We start from the raw sequence: 14133 nt of genomic DNA on the forward strand, positions 1-14133 counted from the left end.
CATGTACATTTCCTCACGATCAAAACAGCTGGTGCAACCCCCCCCCCCACACACACACACACAGTATGTCAAAAACACACCCAAACACAGATATGCACACTCACTCAATGTGTCACTGGGGAGAGTGTGGGAGAGGGGGAGAGAGAGAAAGAACACACACACAAATACACACAATATCACCAAAAAAACACACCCCAACACACATATACACACTCACTCACACGCACACACACATACTCAGAGAGAGAGAGAGAGACTGGGGGTAGGAGAGAGAGAGAGAGAGAGAAGAGCTGGGAAGCACCTGTTTCTAACAAAAATAACTTGGGGAGATGCAAGTGGCGCCTTGTCAGCTTCCAGTTAAGTATGGCTCAATCCACAGCCCCCCCCACCCCACCCCCCCAAAAAAAGCCCCATCACCCAGAACAGTAACTGACTGAGCAATATCCAGACATGCAATTGTTTCTCTCTCTCCTTTCCCCTCCAACACACAGACACACACTCCCCACTCCCCCAACCACCACCTTCTCACTCAGTAATGACATGAATCGCGATGTAAATAACACGCAGCCACGTTGGCAAACACATACACTCACACACACACTCTTTCTTTCTCTCTTTCTTTCTCTCTTTCTTTCTTTCTCTCTCCCTTTTAAGCCACATCTCATTACTGTACAAACCTGTGGAGGTTAGAGAGAGAGAGAGAGCGAGAGAGATAAAGAGAGTGATAGAGAGAGTGAGAGAGAGAGTGATGTTGAAGTGAAATGATTTCATTCAGGAGCGTTGAGTTGAGAAGTGTGGATTCGCATCAGTATTTTTTGGGGGGTGGGGGGTGGGGGGGAGATCTTTGTGTGTGCTGGGGGTGGGGGGGGGGGGGGAGTTGTTTTATTATCACACAACACACACAATAACACACAGAGAGACACACAATAACACACAGAGAAACACACAATAACACAGAGAGAGCCACAGAATAACAGAGAGAGACACACAATAACACAGAGAGAGACACACAATAACACACAGAGAAACACACAATAACACAGAGAGAAACACACAATAACACAGAGAAACACACAATAACACAGAGAGAGAGACACACAATAACACAGAGAGAGAGACACACAATAACACAGAGAGAGACACACAACAGACAGACACACACATATAACACAACAGAGACACACAACACACACAGACATAACACACACACACACATACAGAGACACACACATACAGAGACACACACACACACACACACACATATATATATATATATAACCCCCCCCCCCCCCCACACGGCTGACAGTGGGGTGAAGCCACCCTCTGGCAGTGGCAGTGGCAGTGACAGCCCAGTCGGGGATTAGCCATTGCCATTACCGGGCGGAGCTTATTTGAATATGGACTATGTCAATGTTCCGGTGTGTATATAAAGTGCTGCTTTCATCTCGTTCGCTTCCCACGGATGGATGGATGGAATTTCTTCTTCTTCTTCTTCTTCTTCTTCTTCCTCTTCTCCTCCCTCTCCCTCTCCCTCTCGCTCTCCCCGCAAGTGATGACATTGACTCGGAGGCGACTGTCTAACGTTGGGATAGTCTTCCACCACTCGCCCCGTCTGATGGTCATCCCGAGCCAAGTTGGGGCAGGACAGCGTTTGGGGAAGAGATAGGAGAGAGAGAGAGAGAGGAGGAGGAGGAAGGGGGGAGAGAGAGAGAGAGAAAGAGAGAGAGAGAGAGGAAGAGGAGGAGGAGGAGGGTGTTAAGCTGACCTGCCCACCCCCCCCCCACCCCGGGGCTAGAGGCTGAGGCCAGGCTGAAGCTCGCAGCCCCATGGCTCTGATGGCTGAAGTTGGGAGCTATCTGGGAGTCCTGGACCCCGACATCCACGCCGTGTCTCTGGGGAACGTGCCCGGCCTGGCCCTGGCCGACTCCCCCGGCTTCCTGAGCGAGAGGTTGGGGCAGATCGAGGGGCGGCTGCAGAGGGGGACCCCCACCGACTTCGCTCACCTCAAAGGTATCCTCCGGCGCAGACAACTGTACTGCAGAACGGGATTCCACCTCGAGATGTTCCCCAACGGCACTGTGCACGGCACCAGGCAGGACCACAGCAGGTTCGGTAAGGCTGGGGGTGGGGGTCTGTGTTGGACTGGGGTGGGTGGGTGGGTGGGTGGGGGTGTGTGTGTGTGTTGGACTGGGGTGGGGGGGGGCTGTGTTGAGCTGGGGTGGGGGGGTGTGTGTTGGGCTGGGGTGGGGGGCTGTGTTGGGCTGGGGTGGGGGGGGTGTTGGGCTGTGTTGGGCTGGGGGGGGTGTTGGGCTGGGGGGGGGGTGTTGGGCTGGGGTGGGGGGCTGTGTTGGGCTGGGGTGGAGGTGTGTGTGTTGGGGTGGGGTGGGGGGCTGTGTTGGACTGGGGTGGGGGTGTGTGTTGGGGTGGGGGTGTGTGTTGGGCTGGGGTGGGGGACTGTGTTGGGCTGGGGTGGGGGTGTGTGTTGGGGTGGGGTGGGGGTGTGTGTTGGGGTGGGGTGGGGGTGTGTGTTGGACTGGGGTGGGGGTGTGTGTTGGGCTGGGGTGGGGGTGTGTGTTGGGCTGGGGTGGGGGTGTGTGTTGGGCTGGGGTGGGGGGCTGTGTTGGGCTGGGGTGGGGGGCTGTGTTGGGCTGGGGTGGGGGGTGTGTGTTGGGGTGGGGAGCTGTGTTGGGCTGGGGTGGGGGGGTGTGTTGGGCTGGGGTGGGGGTGTGTATGTTGGGGTGGGGGGCTGTGTTGGGCTGGGGTGGGGGTGTGTGTGTTGGGGTGGGGGCTATGTTGGGTTGAGGTGGGGGTGTGTGTTGGGTTGGGGTGGGGGGTGTGTTGGGCTGGGGTGGGGGGCTGTGTTGGGCTGGGGTGGGGGGCTGTGTTGGGCTGGGGTGGGGGGCTGTGTTGGGCTGGGGTGGGGGTGTGTGTGTTGGGCTGGGGTGGGGGTGTGTGTGTTGGGGTGGGGGGCTGTGTTGGGCTGGGGTGGGGGGTGTGTGTTGGGGTGGGGGCTGTGTTGGGCTGGGGTGGGGGGGTGTGTGTTGGGGTGGGGGGCTATGTTGGGCTGGGGTGGGGGTGTGTGTTGGGCTGGGGTGGGGGGGTGTGTTGGGGTGGGGGGCTGTGTTGGACTGGGGTGGGGGTGTGTGTGTTGGGGTGGGGGTGTGTGTGTTGGGGTGGGGGTGTGTGTTGGGGTGGGGGTGTGTTGGGGTGGGGAGGTGTGTGTTGGGGTGGGGGGGGTGTTGGGCTGGGGTGGGGGTGTGTGTTGTGCTGGGGTGGGGGGGGTGTGTTGGGGTGGGGGGCTGTGTTGGACTGGGGTGGGGGTGTGTGTGTTGGGGTGGGGGTGTGTGTTGGGGTGGGGGTGTGTGTGTTGGGGTAGGGGGGTGTGTGTGTTGGGATGGGGGGGGTGTGTGTTGGGGTGGGGGGGGTGTGTGTTGGGGTGGGGGGGGGTGTGTGTTGGGGTGGGGGGTGTGTGTTGGGGTAGGGGGGGTGTGTGTTGGGATGGGGGGGGTGTGTGTTGGGGTGGGGGGGGGTGTGTGTTGGGGTGGGGGGGGGGTGTGTGTTGGGGTGGGTGGGGGGTGTGTGTGTTGGGGTGGGGGGGGTGTGTGTGTGTGGGTGAGTGGGTGGGGGTGTGTGTGTGTTGGACTGGACATGTTATGGGAGATCTCTCTCTCTCACTCCTTTTGCAAATCACACACAGACACTCTCTCACTGACACTCACACCGTCACTCACAAAATGCCCCAAACCTGAGAGTTAAAGGATCGCTTTTTCTTTAAAAAAAAGACAGTGTTGTGTTGTCGCAATTCTCCCCTTCTCACTGCGCACAATAGGGTTCGTTCTCCCTCTGTCTCTCTCTGTCTGTCTCTATTTTGCTCTCTCTCTATCTCGGAGTCTCTGTGTGTCTCTCTCTGTCTTTCTCGCTCTCTATGCATTCCCTCTCCCCCCCCCCCCCCCCCCCCCCCCTCCCCTCCCCCCCCCTCCCTCCCCCCCCCCCTCTCTCCCCCCCCCACACACACGACTGCTTTTATATAGTTATCAGAGGGAACTTTTTTTATGTATGAAAAAAAGGGGAACATCGTAAACACTGTGTACCGAGCACTGCTTCTGTGGTTTTTTGTAAAAGCACAGGATTTGCGAAAAATGTGTGAATGTATATGTTTGTGTGTGTGTATATATGTGTGTGTGTATTTGTGTGTGTGTGTATTTGTGTGTGTGTGTATATATGTGTGTCAGTGTGTATTTGTGTGTGAGTGTGTATTTGTGTGTATGTGTGTGTGAGTGTGTGTGTGTATGTGTGTGTGTATATGTGTGTGTGTGTTTGTGTGTGTATGTATGTGTGTGAGTGTGTATTTGTGTGTATATGTGTGTGTTTGTGTGTGTGTATATGTGTGTGTGTGTATGTATGTGTGTATGTATGTGTGTGAGTGTGTATTTGTGTGTATATGTGTATGTGTGTGTGTGTGTGTGTGTGTGTGTGTTTGTGTGTGTGTTTGTGTGTGTATATGTGTGTGTGTGTGTGTATGTGTGTATGTGCTGAGGGTATGTACCTGTGTACATAATGGCTGTTGCCTTACAGTGAGAATGGGTTCCTGCTCTGGACACACACACGTTTAGTACAGTTTTCTTCCAAGTTATGAACATAAATAGGGAGGGACGATTCGAGGGGAGAGAGAAAATAAGACGGGGGAGAAAGGGAGAGAGAGAGAGAGAGACAGAGAGAGAGAGAGAGGGACGAGTGCAGATAAACTTTTAACTCAATTCCTTTCAATCTCTCTCTCTCTCACCCCCTCCCATTCCTCTCAATGGTTGCAAACAGGTGCGTTTCTTCCCCATAAGAAACCACGTCTGAAGCTGATCTGATGCCCCCCACAACCCCCCCACCCCCCCCCCCCCCCACACACACACACTTGCAGAATTGTTGTTAAAAAAGTCAGCAAAAAATCCGGATTTTAACTCATTTTTTAAAAAAACACATTGGATTCAAGACTAAGAAAACACATACAACTCCAACATTTTTTTATATATAACTACACTCTCCCCCCCCCCCCCCCCACACACACCCCCACAGACACAGACACAGACAAATCCCAACTTATTTTGTTCCTCATAACCACTCTCCCCCCCACTCCCCCCCTCCCACCACCACCACCACCATCTGATTGTTGGGCTCAGGACCTCACACACAAAACGACGTTTAACGCAAAAATCATTGTTAATGTCTGAAAATGAAATGTGAAAGGAGCAAAGAGTTGTTTTTAATTGAAACCAGATCTTGCGACCTGACACCGTGTGTGTGTGTGTGTGGTGTTTGCTTGAAGGCAGCCTGTGATTTTTTTTTGGGGGGGGGGGGAGGGAGGAGGAAAGGGCAGGTTTAAAGGAGTTAGGGGTGATGTGTGTTTTTTATGTAGGAGTGTGTATGTATATGTGTGTGTGTGTGTGTGTGTGTGTGTCAGGGGGAGGATAAACTGAGACAAATTGCTTGACCACAACTTTAAAAAAAAACTGTGCAAAAATAAACAGCAAAACCTCTTAAGGTTATCTATCCATTTGGGTCTCCAAAAATGAGGCTTTCTTTTTTTGGTGGTGGTGGTGGTGGTGGGGGCGATGTGTGGAAGATTGAGAAAACTTGGTGAACGCTAAGAGTTTGTGCAATGGATTTGGCAGCGTTGTGTGTTAATAAAGTGAAATCTGGATGAAATGTGCTTTTCAGCCCTTCGTGGCCTGTCGGAGAAGCCAGGCTGTTTTGCACTTCGCCTTGCGAATGTTGTTGCCCATGTACCTTTCCTCCGGCACAGACTCGATGGGCCGAATGGCCTCCTTCTCTGCCGTAACATTCTATGATTCTACGATCCTTGAGGGAAACCTCGCAAACTTAACTGGTCTCCTCTCTCCCCCCCTCTCTCTGATCTCTAGGCATCCTGGAGTTCATCAGTCTAGCAGTTGGGCTGGTCAGTATACGAGGAGTTGACTCTGGACTTTACTTGGGGATGGACGAGAGAGGCGATCTCTATGGGTCGGTGAGTGTCATACAAAACCCTCTCTCTGTCTCTCTGCAATGTAACTAACTCTCTAATGAATGTGACTGAGCGATTGAGATCAAACTCAAACACACACACACACCACAAACCTACCCTGGATTCTGGCCAACACATAAAATTGTGTTTATAAACATGAGAAGTGAGGAACCATCCATTCTCAGCCACTACAGCCAAATATTGGTGGAATGAGCTCAGTGTGGAGACTCCTCTCTCCCCAACTCCCTTTCTCTCTCTCTCTCCCTCCCCCTCACTCTCTCTCTTCTCCCCATCTCGCTCTCTCTCTCCCCCCCACCCACCCCTGCCCCTGAAATGACTATGGCTTTTTCTTTAGGGAGCATCTGTTCAAAACGCCTGGGTTGGGCAGATTCCAACCTCTATTGTGGTGCGAACTGAACTCACCTTGGCTTCAAACTCTGGCACAGCCCCACAAGCCTTAAGAGGTTTTTTTTTTTGAGGGTGGGGAGAGAAAAAGGATGGTCACAGCTGCTTGAGACTGAGCCGACAGAAAGAAAACCTGCCATTAAAGCAATAACCCCCCCCCCACCACCACCCCCACACCCCTCCTCTTTATACTCGACACATTAATCAGCCGAGTTTCCCTTAGAAGTTGCTGGCCAGCAGTGATGGCTGTTATTTGAAGGGAACCACATGGGGTTATGGTATGGTGTGTGTTCTGGCAAGGAGCAAGAAGGCGGCTTGCTGTATCACAGCCAGCCCAGGTGATTCTACAGCTCAGGGGATTCCTGGAATCGCAGTTCCTTTTAAAGGGGAGCCAACACCTTGGGACGTCCTCCCGACGTGAAAGGCAAAGGCGCTATATAAATGCAATCCATTGATGTTGTTGGGTTCGATTCCCGGGTGGGCGGAATCTTAGGTTTCCTTGCTCCGCTCGCCTCTGTTTATTTACCGAGCAGGAAGTAGGAATCCAGTTGTTTGCCAATTGGTGAGTTGCTGATAAACCCTCTCAATAAAAACAAAAATTGGTCACTCAATCCATGACTGTTTGTGGGTGGGACACTGCTGTGCGCAATTGGCTGTTTCATTTCAACAAAATACACAGTCAAACTGCTTTTACAATATATTCTGTGAACCACTTTGAGACGTCTCAACAACGTGATAAGGCGCTATATCAACTGCAAGGATTATTATGGTCACCGCCATTCCCTCCCCACCCCCTAAACCATCACAAGCACAGATTTTCCTCGGGTTTACATTTGCTGATGTTTCTCTGCCCAGCTCCTTCCAAGTCACGTCATGGGTGGAGAGGAGGGGGAGGGGTGTTTAACCAACGCATACTCTCCTGTCTTTCCCATACCTCGCTTGACTGAGCACAGAAAGCAGTGTTGACAGCCGGTCACTGCAGCAAGCAAGCAAGTCCTACTGCATTTCCACCCAACATCCACTCCAGTGACTATTCCACTAAGTGTCCTTGGATGGTGAACTGCAGCAGGAGCCCTGTAATGATCCCTCTTTCCTCTCTTGCCCCAAACTCAGGACTGCTGATATCCATTGTAGAACCTCAGTCAACCCCAGGGCAGAATCATAGAAACAGGAGTAGGCCATTCAGCCCCTAGAGCCTGTTCCACAATTCTATAAGACCACGGCTGATCTGTACGTCATCTCCAGATATCTGGCCTTGCCTCATATCCCTCGATACCCTGACGTAACAAATGTCTATCCACCTCAATCTTGATCAAACCTTCCAGACTGCATGGATCATGCAGAACTAGTTAGTTAGTGCCTTTTGCCGTGAACCCATGAGTGAGGCAGGCCCATACCTAGTGAATTGGACTCTTATGTGATGCAGAAACATTAATGACAATCAGTCCTATGGTCACTCTTGTCAAGAGCTTGAATCTGGCTCCACAACGTGCTTCATTCGGCAGAAAACTTTCCTTCGCCTCCAAGTCCGAAGGTTGTTGGATTCAAGCCCTACGTCTGGACTTGAAAATCGTAATGCAAGCTGACATTCCACTTGTAGTGCTGGGAGAGAGCCAGTGGCTCTGTTTAAATCTCCACGGACACCAAGTGGAAAAGCGAAGGGAGCTTCTCCCTGCGTCCTGGCCGAACTCCAGGTTTAATCCTCCAGATAAACCGGTCAGTTGCCTCGGAGCTGTTTTGCGAGACTCTGCCAGTCTCCCCACTTGAAATGCCTGTGAAGAGTTTCGAGAAGTTGTGTCTGTAAAGACAGGTTATTAAATACGGGAATTTTTCTTGTGATTGCTGAGGAATGCTAGCCTGGTGCCTCTGCTTTGTAATGTCCTTCCACGTTGGTGTTGGTCAGTTGGCAAGTGGCGGAGGAGTAAGGGTGGGGGGAGGGTCACAGGGGACAGATCTATTGGTGTAACCACTGAGTTCCCCCACCTCAGCCTTTTTGTGGGGAAACGTACAGCCGAGATTTTCCCCACAACAAGGCTGGTTGGTCACCCACACACTTCCTTCCACACGACTATTATCAGAGGGTCGCATGTCAAAGTCTGGGAGAAAGTCTTCTATCGCTCAGCCTCTGGCTCACGGCTGTTTGTGGGGACGCTGCTGTGCACAAGTTGGCTGCTGCGATTCACCCCAAAAAAATACGCAGTCACTCCACTTTACAGTATATCCTGTGAAGGATTTTGAGACGTCTCAACGATGCGATAAAGCGTTGAATCATATGCAAGGATTATTATTATTGTTATCGTTGTGTTAGGAGTCGGTAGGGTGGATTATTCTTATGATTAAGGCTGGTCATAACTGTTAAGCTGCTACCAGAGGAAAGTGTGTGTGTGTGTGTGGGGAGAGTGAGGAAGGAGGTGGGGAGGGATATTTAATCACTCAACTGTGCGCCCCAAAGCAACCCCCCTCCCTCAATACCCTGCAAATAACCCCAAGGAATTGCTGGCAAGACGCCAGGACGAGATGCCGAGGTGGGGGGTTTAGTGCAGTGTGTGTCTCGCTGAGAGAGCAGACGATGGGGAGTCTGAGAAGGGGGGGGGGTGGTGAGGAGGTGGTGGGGGGGAGAGACCTGCACAAACCTCAAATGGAATGAAAGTATCGAGACAGAATGAGAGGAAGTTCAGAGAGAAACTGAAATGCAGATCGAGACTGGGAGGACTATTGAACATGAATAAGCACCTGCTTCTTGGGTTTCCAGCGTCTGCAGTTAGTCAGTGTTTTATAGAATACTTTTATACCCTGAGGAAATAGTCTCTGTTTTAACAAAATAAGTTGAGGTATCAGATGTCAGTTCAGTAAATTGTCTTGGATTTCACCGTTGAGGGACAGGAAGGAACAATCGGGTCTCGCAAGCTCCCCGGCTCTGGAGATGGCAGGTTCAATGAGCTTTTACTGGTGACTGTTGATTTATAGAGGGGGTTTTTTTTTTAAAAAAAGAAGGAATTTACTCTATGTCACCCAGGGCTGCCTTTCCCATCACCTCAGCGCAGAATAAAATGCTGTTGAGACCAGAGACCCTTTGACACATCGCTTGTCTCTATAAAGCGACGTGTGATACTGAATTTTGTGCATCGTTTAGGAAGCGTTCAGTGAAAGGCAGTTAATAATAATAATAATAATCCTTGCATTTGATACGGTGCTTTATTACGTCTTCGAGACGTCTCAAAGCACTTCTCACAATACACCGTAAAGTGAATTGACTGTATATTTTGTGGGCGAAACGCGGCAGCCGATTTGTGCACAGCAGCGTCCCACAAACAGTCGTGGATTGAGTGACCAAATGATTGATTTATTTTAAATGGACCACGGCCACCTCCACAGGAACAGGAGGAGGCCATTCAGCCCATCGAGCCTGTTGTGCCAGTTTATTAAATTGTGGCGATCTTATCTTCCACACACTGTAATAACCTTATTCCCTAAGTAACCTTACGCAAACCACACCGCTAAGCTGAACACTATGGCAAGGTTGCAGTTTAGATGGAAGAGCAGGAGCAGATAATAATCTTTGCATTTGATTTAGTCCCTTATATCGTTGAACCATCTCAAAGGGCTTCACAGGAGTCACTGTACAGTGTAGTGACCGTGTACTTTGGAGTGGATCGTGCCAGCTGATTTGCGCACAGCGATGCCCCACAAACAGCCGGCGAAGCGAATGACTGATTTTTTTTTTTTTAAAAATCGGAGGGATTGTTGGCCAGGAGACGAGGAGAGAGAATCTCCCCTCCGGACCACATTGAAGCTGACTTGACTCTGAATCTTCTGAAGCACAGAAGGAGGCCATTCAGCCCATCATGTCTTCCAGGGCTCTCCTCTATCACCTCAGTAACCTACACTAGACACAATTCCCTGCTTTTCCCTGTGCCTATTTTTCAAATACTTATCCAATTTATCTAAGTATTACAACAGCCACTTGTAAAGGTATTTAAGGATTTATGTTTCGGGCCTAACGTTCAATGTGAATTATACGTTTCGAAGGCAATTAAGTCCTTGACATCAGGGTTTAATGTTTCAAGCTCCCCAATGGATAGCAGTCTGAGACGAGTAAAGTGTTTCTGTAACCAACAGTTTGCAACATAAGGGCTCATTATAATAACGCTCTTTTGCGAGACAGCAAAGTATGAACTCAGCGCGTTCCCTGTCATTAAATTTGGCCAGATGACCGAAGCGAGGGAGGCTCGGCATCTGAGACAGTGAAAGAAACTAGCTTTTCCCCCCCTCCCTTCCCCCCCCACCGCCCCTCCAAACATCCCCCCCCAAAAACAACTGCCTCAAGAAGGGATCTGCTTCTGCATTTCAGCAATGGAGCGACAGGAGGGTTTGTAAAGTCTTGCACAGCAAAGTGCAGAGGGCATTTCCACCTCCACCCCCCGCCCTCCAAAAAAAAAAACCCCCCTCGAGTTATTCGCCTCGCCCCTGCACACCGGTGGCTCAGCTCATCGAGACCCCTATGTAACAAACACACGGCGCTCATTTCAAAAATAAATATAAATGGAGGTTTACGGCTACAACTCCCCCCGCCCCTCTCCTCGTTTTCCCCCCCCTCTCTCTCTCTCTCTCTCCTCCCCCCAGACCCCCATCCTCCCCATCTAGTTTGTCATTCTACAAACAAACAGTCACTACACTTCTCAATAAAATCCAGTGCACGGTTTTGAGATGCTACAACCAAAATTGCAAGGATTATTACGATGGGATTATTTCCGCCATAGTGCTAATGTGGAAAAATGGCTGAATGTGACAGACATCTCATTCTCTCTCACGCCCCCCCACCCCCCACACACCCCCACACACACCCACACACACAATTTTAATGCTAATTGAATACAGCACCTAATCACGTCAAACATCTCAAAAAAAACTTCACATCTTGAGTTAATTTGAAACAATAATAATATTAATATTTGGATACAGAAGCGTCTTATCGAGTCGTTGAGACGTCTCAAAGCGCTTCACAGGATACACTGTAAAGTGAAGTGACTGTGTAGTTTGTGGGAGAAACCCGGCAGCCAGTTTGCACACAGCAGCGTCCCACAAAACAGCCATGGAGTGAGTGACTAATTTTATTTGGGGGATTGTTGGCCAGGACACCGGGCGAAACTCTCTTCACGGGACTCTGACTTTTACTTGCTATAAAATTGGCAGTGGGAGCCGGCTGACTTGCCCGGGTGCTGTGGTCGGCATTGCCAGGCTGTGGAGCGCAGTGGCTGCAACCCGCTATCCCTGGAAATCAATCATCTTTTATAGCCCTGGTTGGCGCATGGGAAGTTCTACCCACCTGTGGAAGCACTGAGCAGAGATCTCAGCCCGTTACAGCGCTGGTTGGGATTTTTGATGCACTAATACATTAATTACACCTGTATATACTGTAGTTTCAAATGAATCCGGAGGAGTTAATCATTTAAGTACGTGAATAGTGATGCAAGTTTGATGCGTGTCAGCCTGGCTCAGTCGGTAGCACTCTCACCTCTCGAGTCAGAAGTTTGTGGGTTCAAGCCGTCAGGACTTTGAGCTCACATAGTCTTAAGCTGAGGTCTCACCTGCCCGTTCAGGTGGACATTAAAGATCCCATGGCAATAGAGAAGGGAGTTTCTCTCTCTCTCCTGGTGTCCTGGCCAACAATCCCCCAAATAAAATTGGTCACTCACTTCTTGGCTGTTTGTGGGACACTGCTGCGTGCAAATTGGATGCTGCGTTTCACTCACAAAACACAGTCACTCCACTTTACAACATATTCTGTGAAGTGCTTTGAGACATCTCAACAACATGATAAGGCAATATATCAAATGCAAGATTATTAATATTATGTGCCATTGTTTTCCAATCACTCTGTTCAGGATATGTTGTTCAATGAGGCGAGAAGCGACAATTAAATGTGTTTTAATGAGATTAGTAATAATTAATTGGATGCACGGGGGTGGGGTCTGATAAGGGCTTCAAGGTCCTGAAAGCTTTTGAGAAGATTAGATAATGATAAGTCACTCTGAGGGCGAATTCGTAACAAGGGTTTGTAAACTCAGGTTCATAAACTCAGGAGCGTCACTGGAAGAGTTAAAGGCAAGGTTAGAACACGCTTTAATGTGGAAGGAACGCTATTAGAGTCTGGAATGCTTTGTTACAAGAGGTTATTTGAGGCCGAGGACATGGCATTATAAAGGGGAACTCGGATAAACATTTGAAGGCAAATTGGGATGAGAGGAGTTAGCTCCATTGGAGGAATTTAGGCTCAGGATGATGGGCTGTGATTCTTGTAGAATGCTTTTTGGAACGACTTTAGAGAGTCCACCCGTATATATTAAGTGTTAGCAGTCTGTTGCCTGCAGGAATGAGTTGGAAGTGTGGTCCCAAAAGGGTGTTGTTTAGAATACCCTGGTGCAAGTCCTGCCAAATAATACACAGCAGCTCCCTTTGCATCATAAGGCCATTAAGTCATGAATGAGCTGAGTTCTGGCAGTGCTAATGCCACCTCCCTTGGAGATGTCTCAACATAAAATAGCTTTGGCCTCACGTCAGGGAGGGGAACTGGCCCTGGGGAGACGACAATAGTGACATCAGGGAACACATCTTTGCGCCTGAACTTTGGATAAGGTCGGCCGGTGCCGATAGAGGAACGGGGAGGAGGTTGTGAGATCGTCCGAGGAGCCAGCAGATACCCACCCTCGTATGTTTTGCCCTGAAAATACACAGTCACTCCACTTTACAGTATATTCTGTGAAGCGCTTTGAGGCATCTCAACGACACGATCAGGCGCGATATATCAAGGGTTATTATTATTATTACCTTTTGAAACTGATCACCCACCAATGGAACAACTTTTCTCTCTCGTTACAGAAAAAATTGACACCCGAGTGTGTTTTCCGGGAGCAGTTTGAGGAGAACTGGTATAACACGTACGCCTCCACCCTATACAAACACTCTGACACGGGGAGACATTATTACGTGGCTTTGAATAAAGATGGATCCCCACGGGAAGGATACAGGACTAAACGGCATCAAAAGTTCACTCACTTTCTACCCAGACCCGTGGATCCTGAAAAAGTGCCAACTCTGTACCGAGATCTCTTGAACTATAGCTGATAAACTGCGTTGCCTCGGGTGCGTTGTACATAGACGGGAGGGCTTTAGCTACGACTGGGGAGCAGTACAAACAAGGACCACTTTGGGCCACTCCTGACGACAAGGATGATCACTTAAAAGTCGCATCCGTTCCACTATTTAATACTCGCGGGCTATTAAATCAAAAACAGTGCACAGCCCCATGTCTGGTGTGCTCACATTTCTACTCGCCACGGAAACTTGCTTGTGGACGATGGTTTTTGAAGAGGAGGGAGAACACACAGAGCCTCCTGGACAATGGTTAGAAAGGGAATTCGAAGAGACCACTAAGTGGTGACAAACGCTGCTGCAAATAATGGAGCTTTGAGCTTAAAAAATATATTTATCAAAAAGTCAATATATTTTGATTCTGCGGTTGAGACCCTGCTGAAAGCAGATATTTACCAAACTCCGTAGAAGAGCCAACAGGATATAACATTCCCAGTGTTTGGAATAGGCTGACATTACCACGGACACTGTACAATCGGTCAAAACTATTTATGGAAACGTCAATGTTATATTTATTTTATATATTTATTTATTACATAGAACTATATTTTTAATGACAATGT

General features: G+C 49.7%; 1 protein-coding gene across 1 annotated transcript; it reads left to right on the top strand.

Moving 5' to 3' along the window:
- Positions 1–1826: 1826 nt before the first annotated feature.
- Positions 1827–14133, top strand: fgf16 (fibroblast growth factor 16). Its single transcript, XM_042340728.1, has 3 exons — positions 1827–2112; positions 5913–6016; positions 13298–14133. The coding sequence occupies exons 1-3, from the start codon at positions 1827–1829 to the stop codon at positions 13541–13543; spliced, it is 636 nt and encodes a 211-aa protein (XP_042196662.1). The 3' UTR covers positions 13544–14133.

This window comes from Callorhinchus milii, unplaced genomic scaffold, assembly GCF_018977255.1.
Source record: "Callorhinchus milii isolate IMCB2004 unplaced genomic scaffold, IMCB_Cmil_1.0 Scaffold15, whole genome shotgun sequence".
NCBI classification, from domain to species: Eukaryota; Metazoa; Chordata; class Chondrichthyes; order Chimaeriformes; family Callorhinchidae; genus Callorhinchus; species Callorhinchus milii.

Excerpts from the sequence above, each read along its gene's own strand:
- fgf16 (XM_042340728.1), top strand. The coding sequence starts at position 1,827 with ATGGCTCTGATGGCTGAAGTTGGGAGCTATCTGGGAGTCCTGGACCCC. Across the intron at positions 2,113-5,912 it reads GCAGGACCACAGCAGGTTCG|GCATCCTGGAGTTCATCAGT; the intron begins GTAAGGCTGGGG and ends TCTGATCTCTAG. Across the intron at positions 6,017-13,297 it reads GAGGCGATCTCTATGGGTCG|AAAAAATTGACACCCGAGTG; the intron begins GTGAGTGTCATA and ends CTCTCGTTACAG.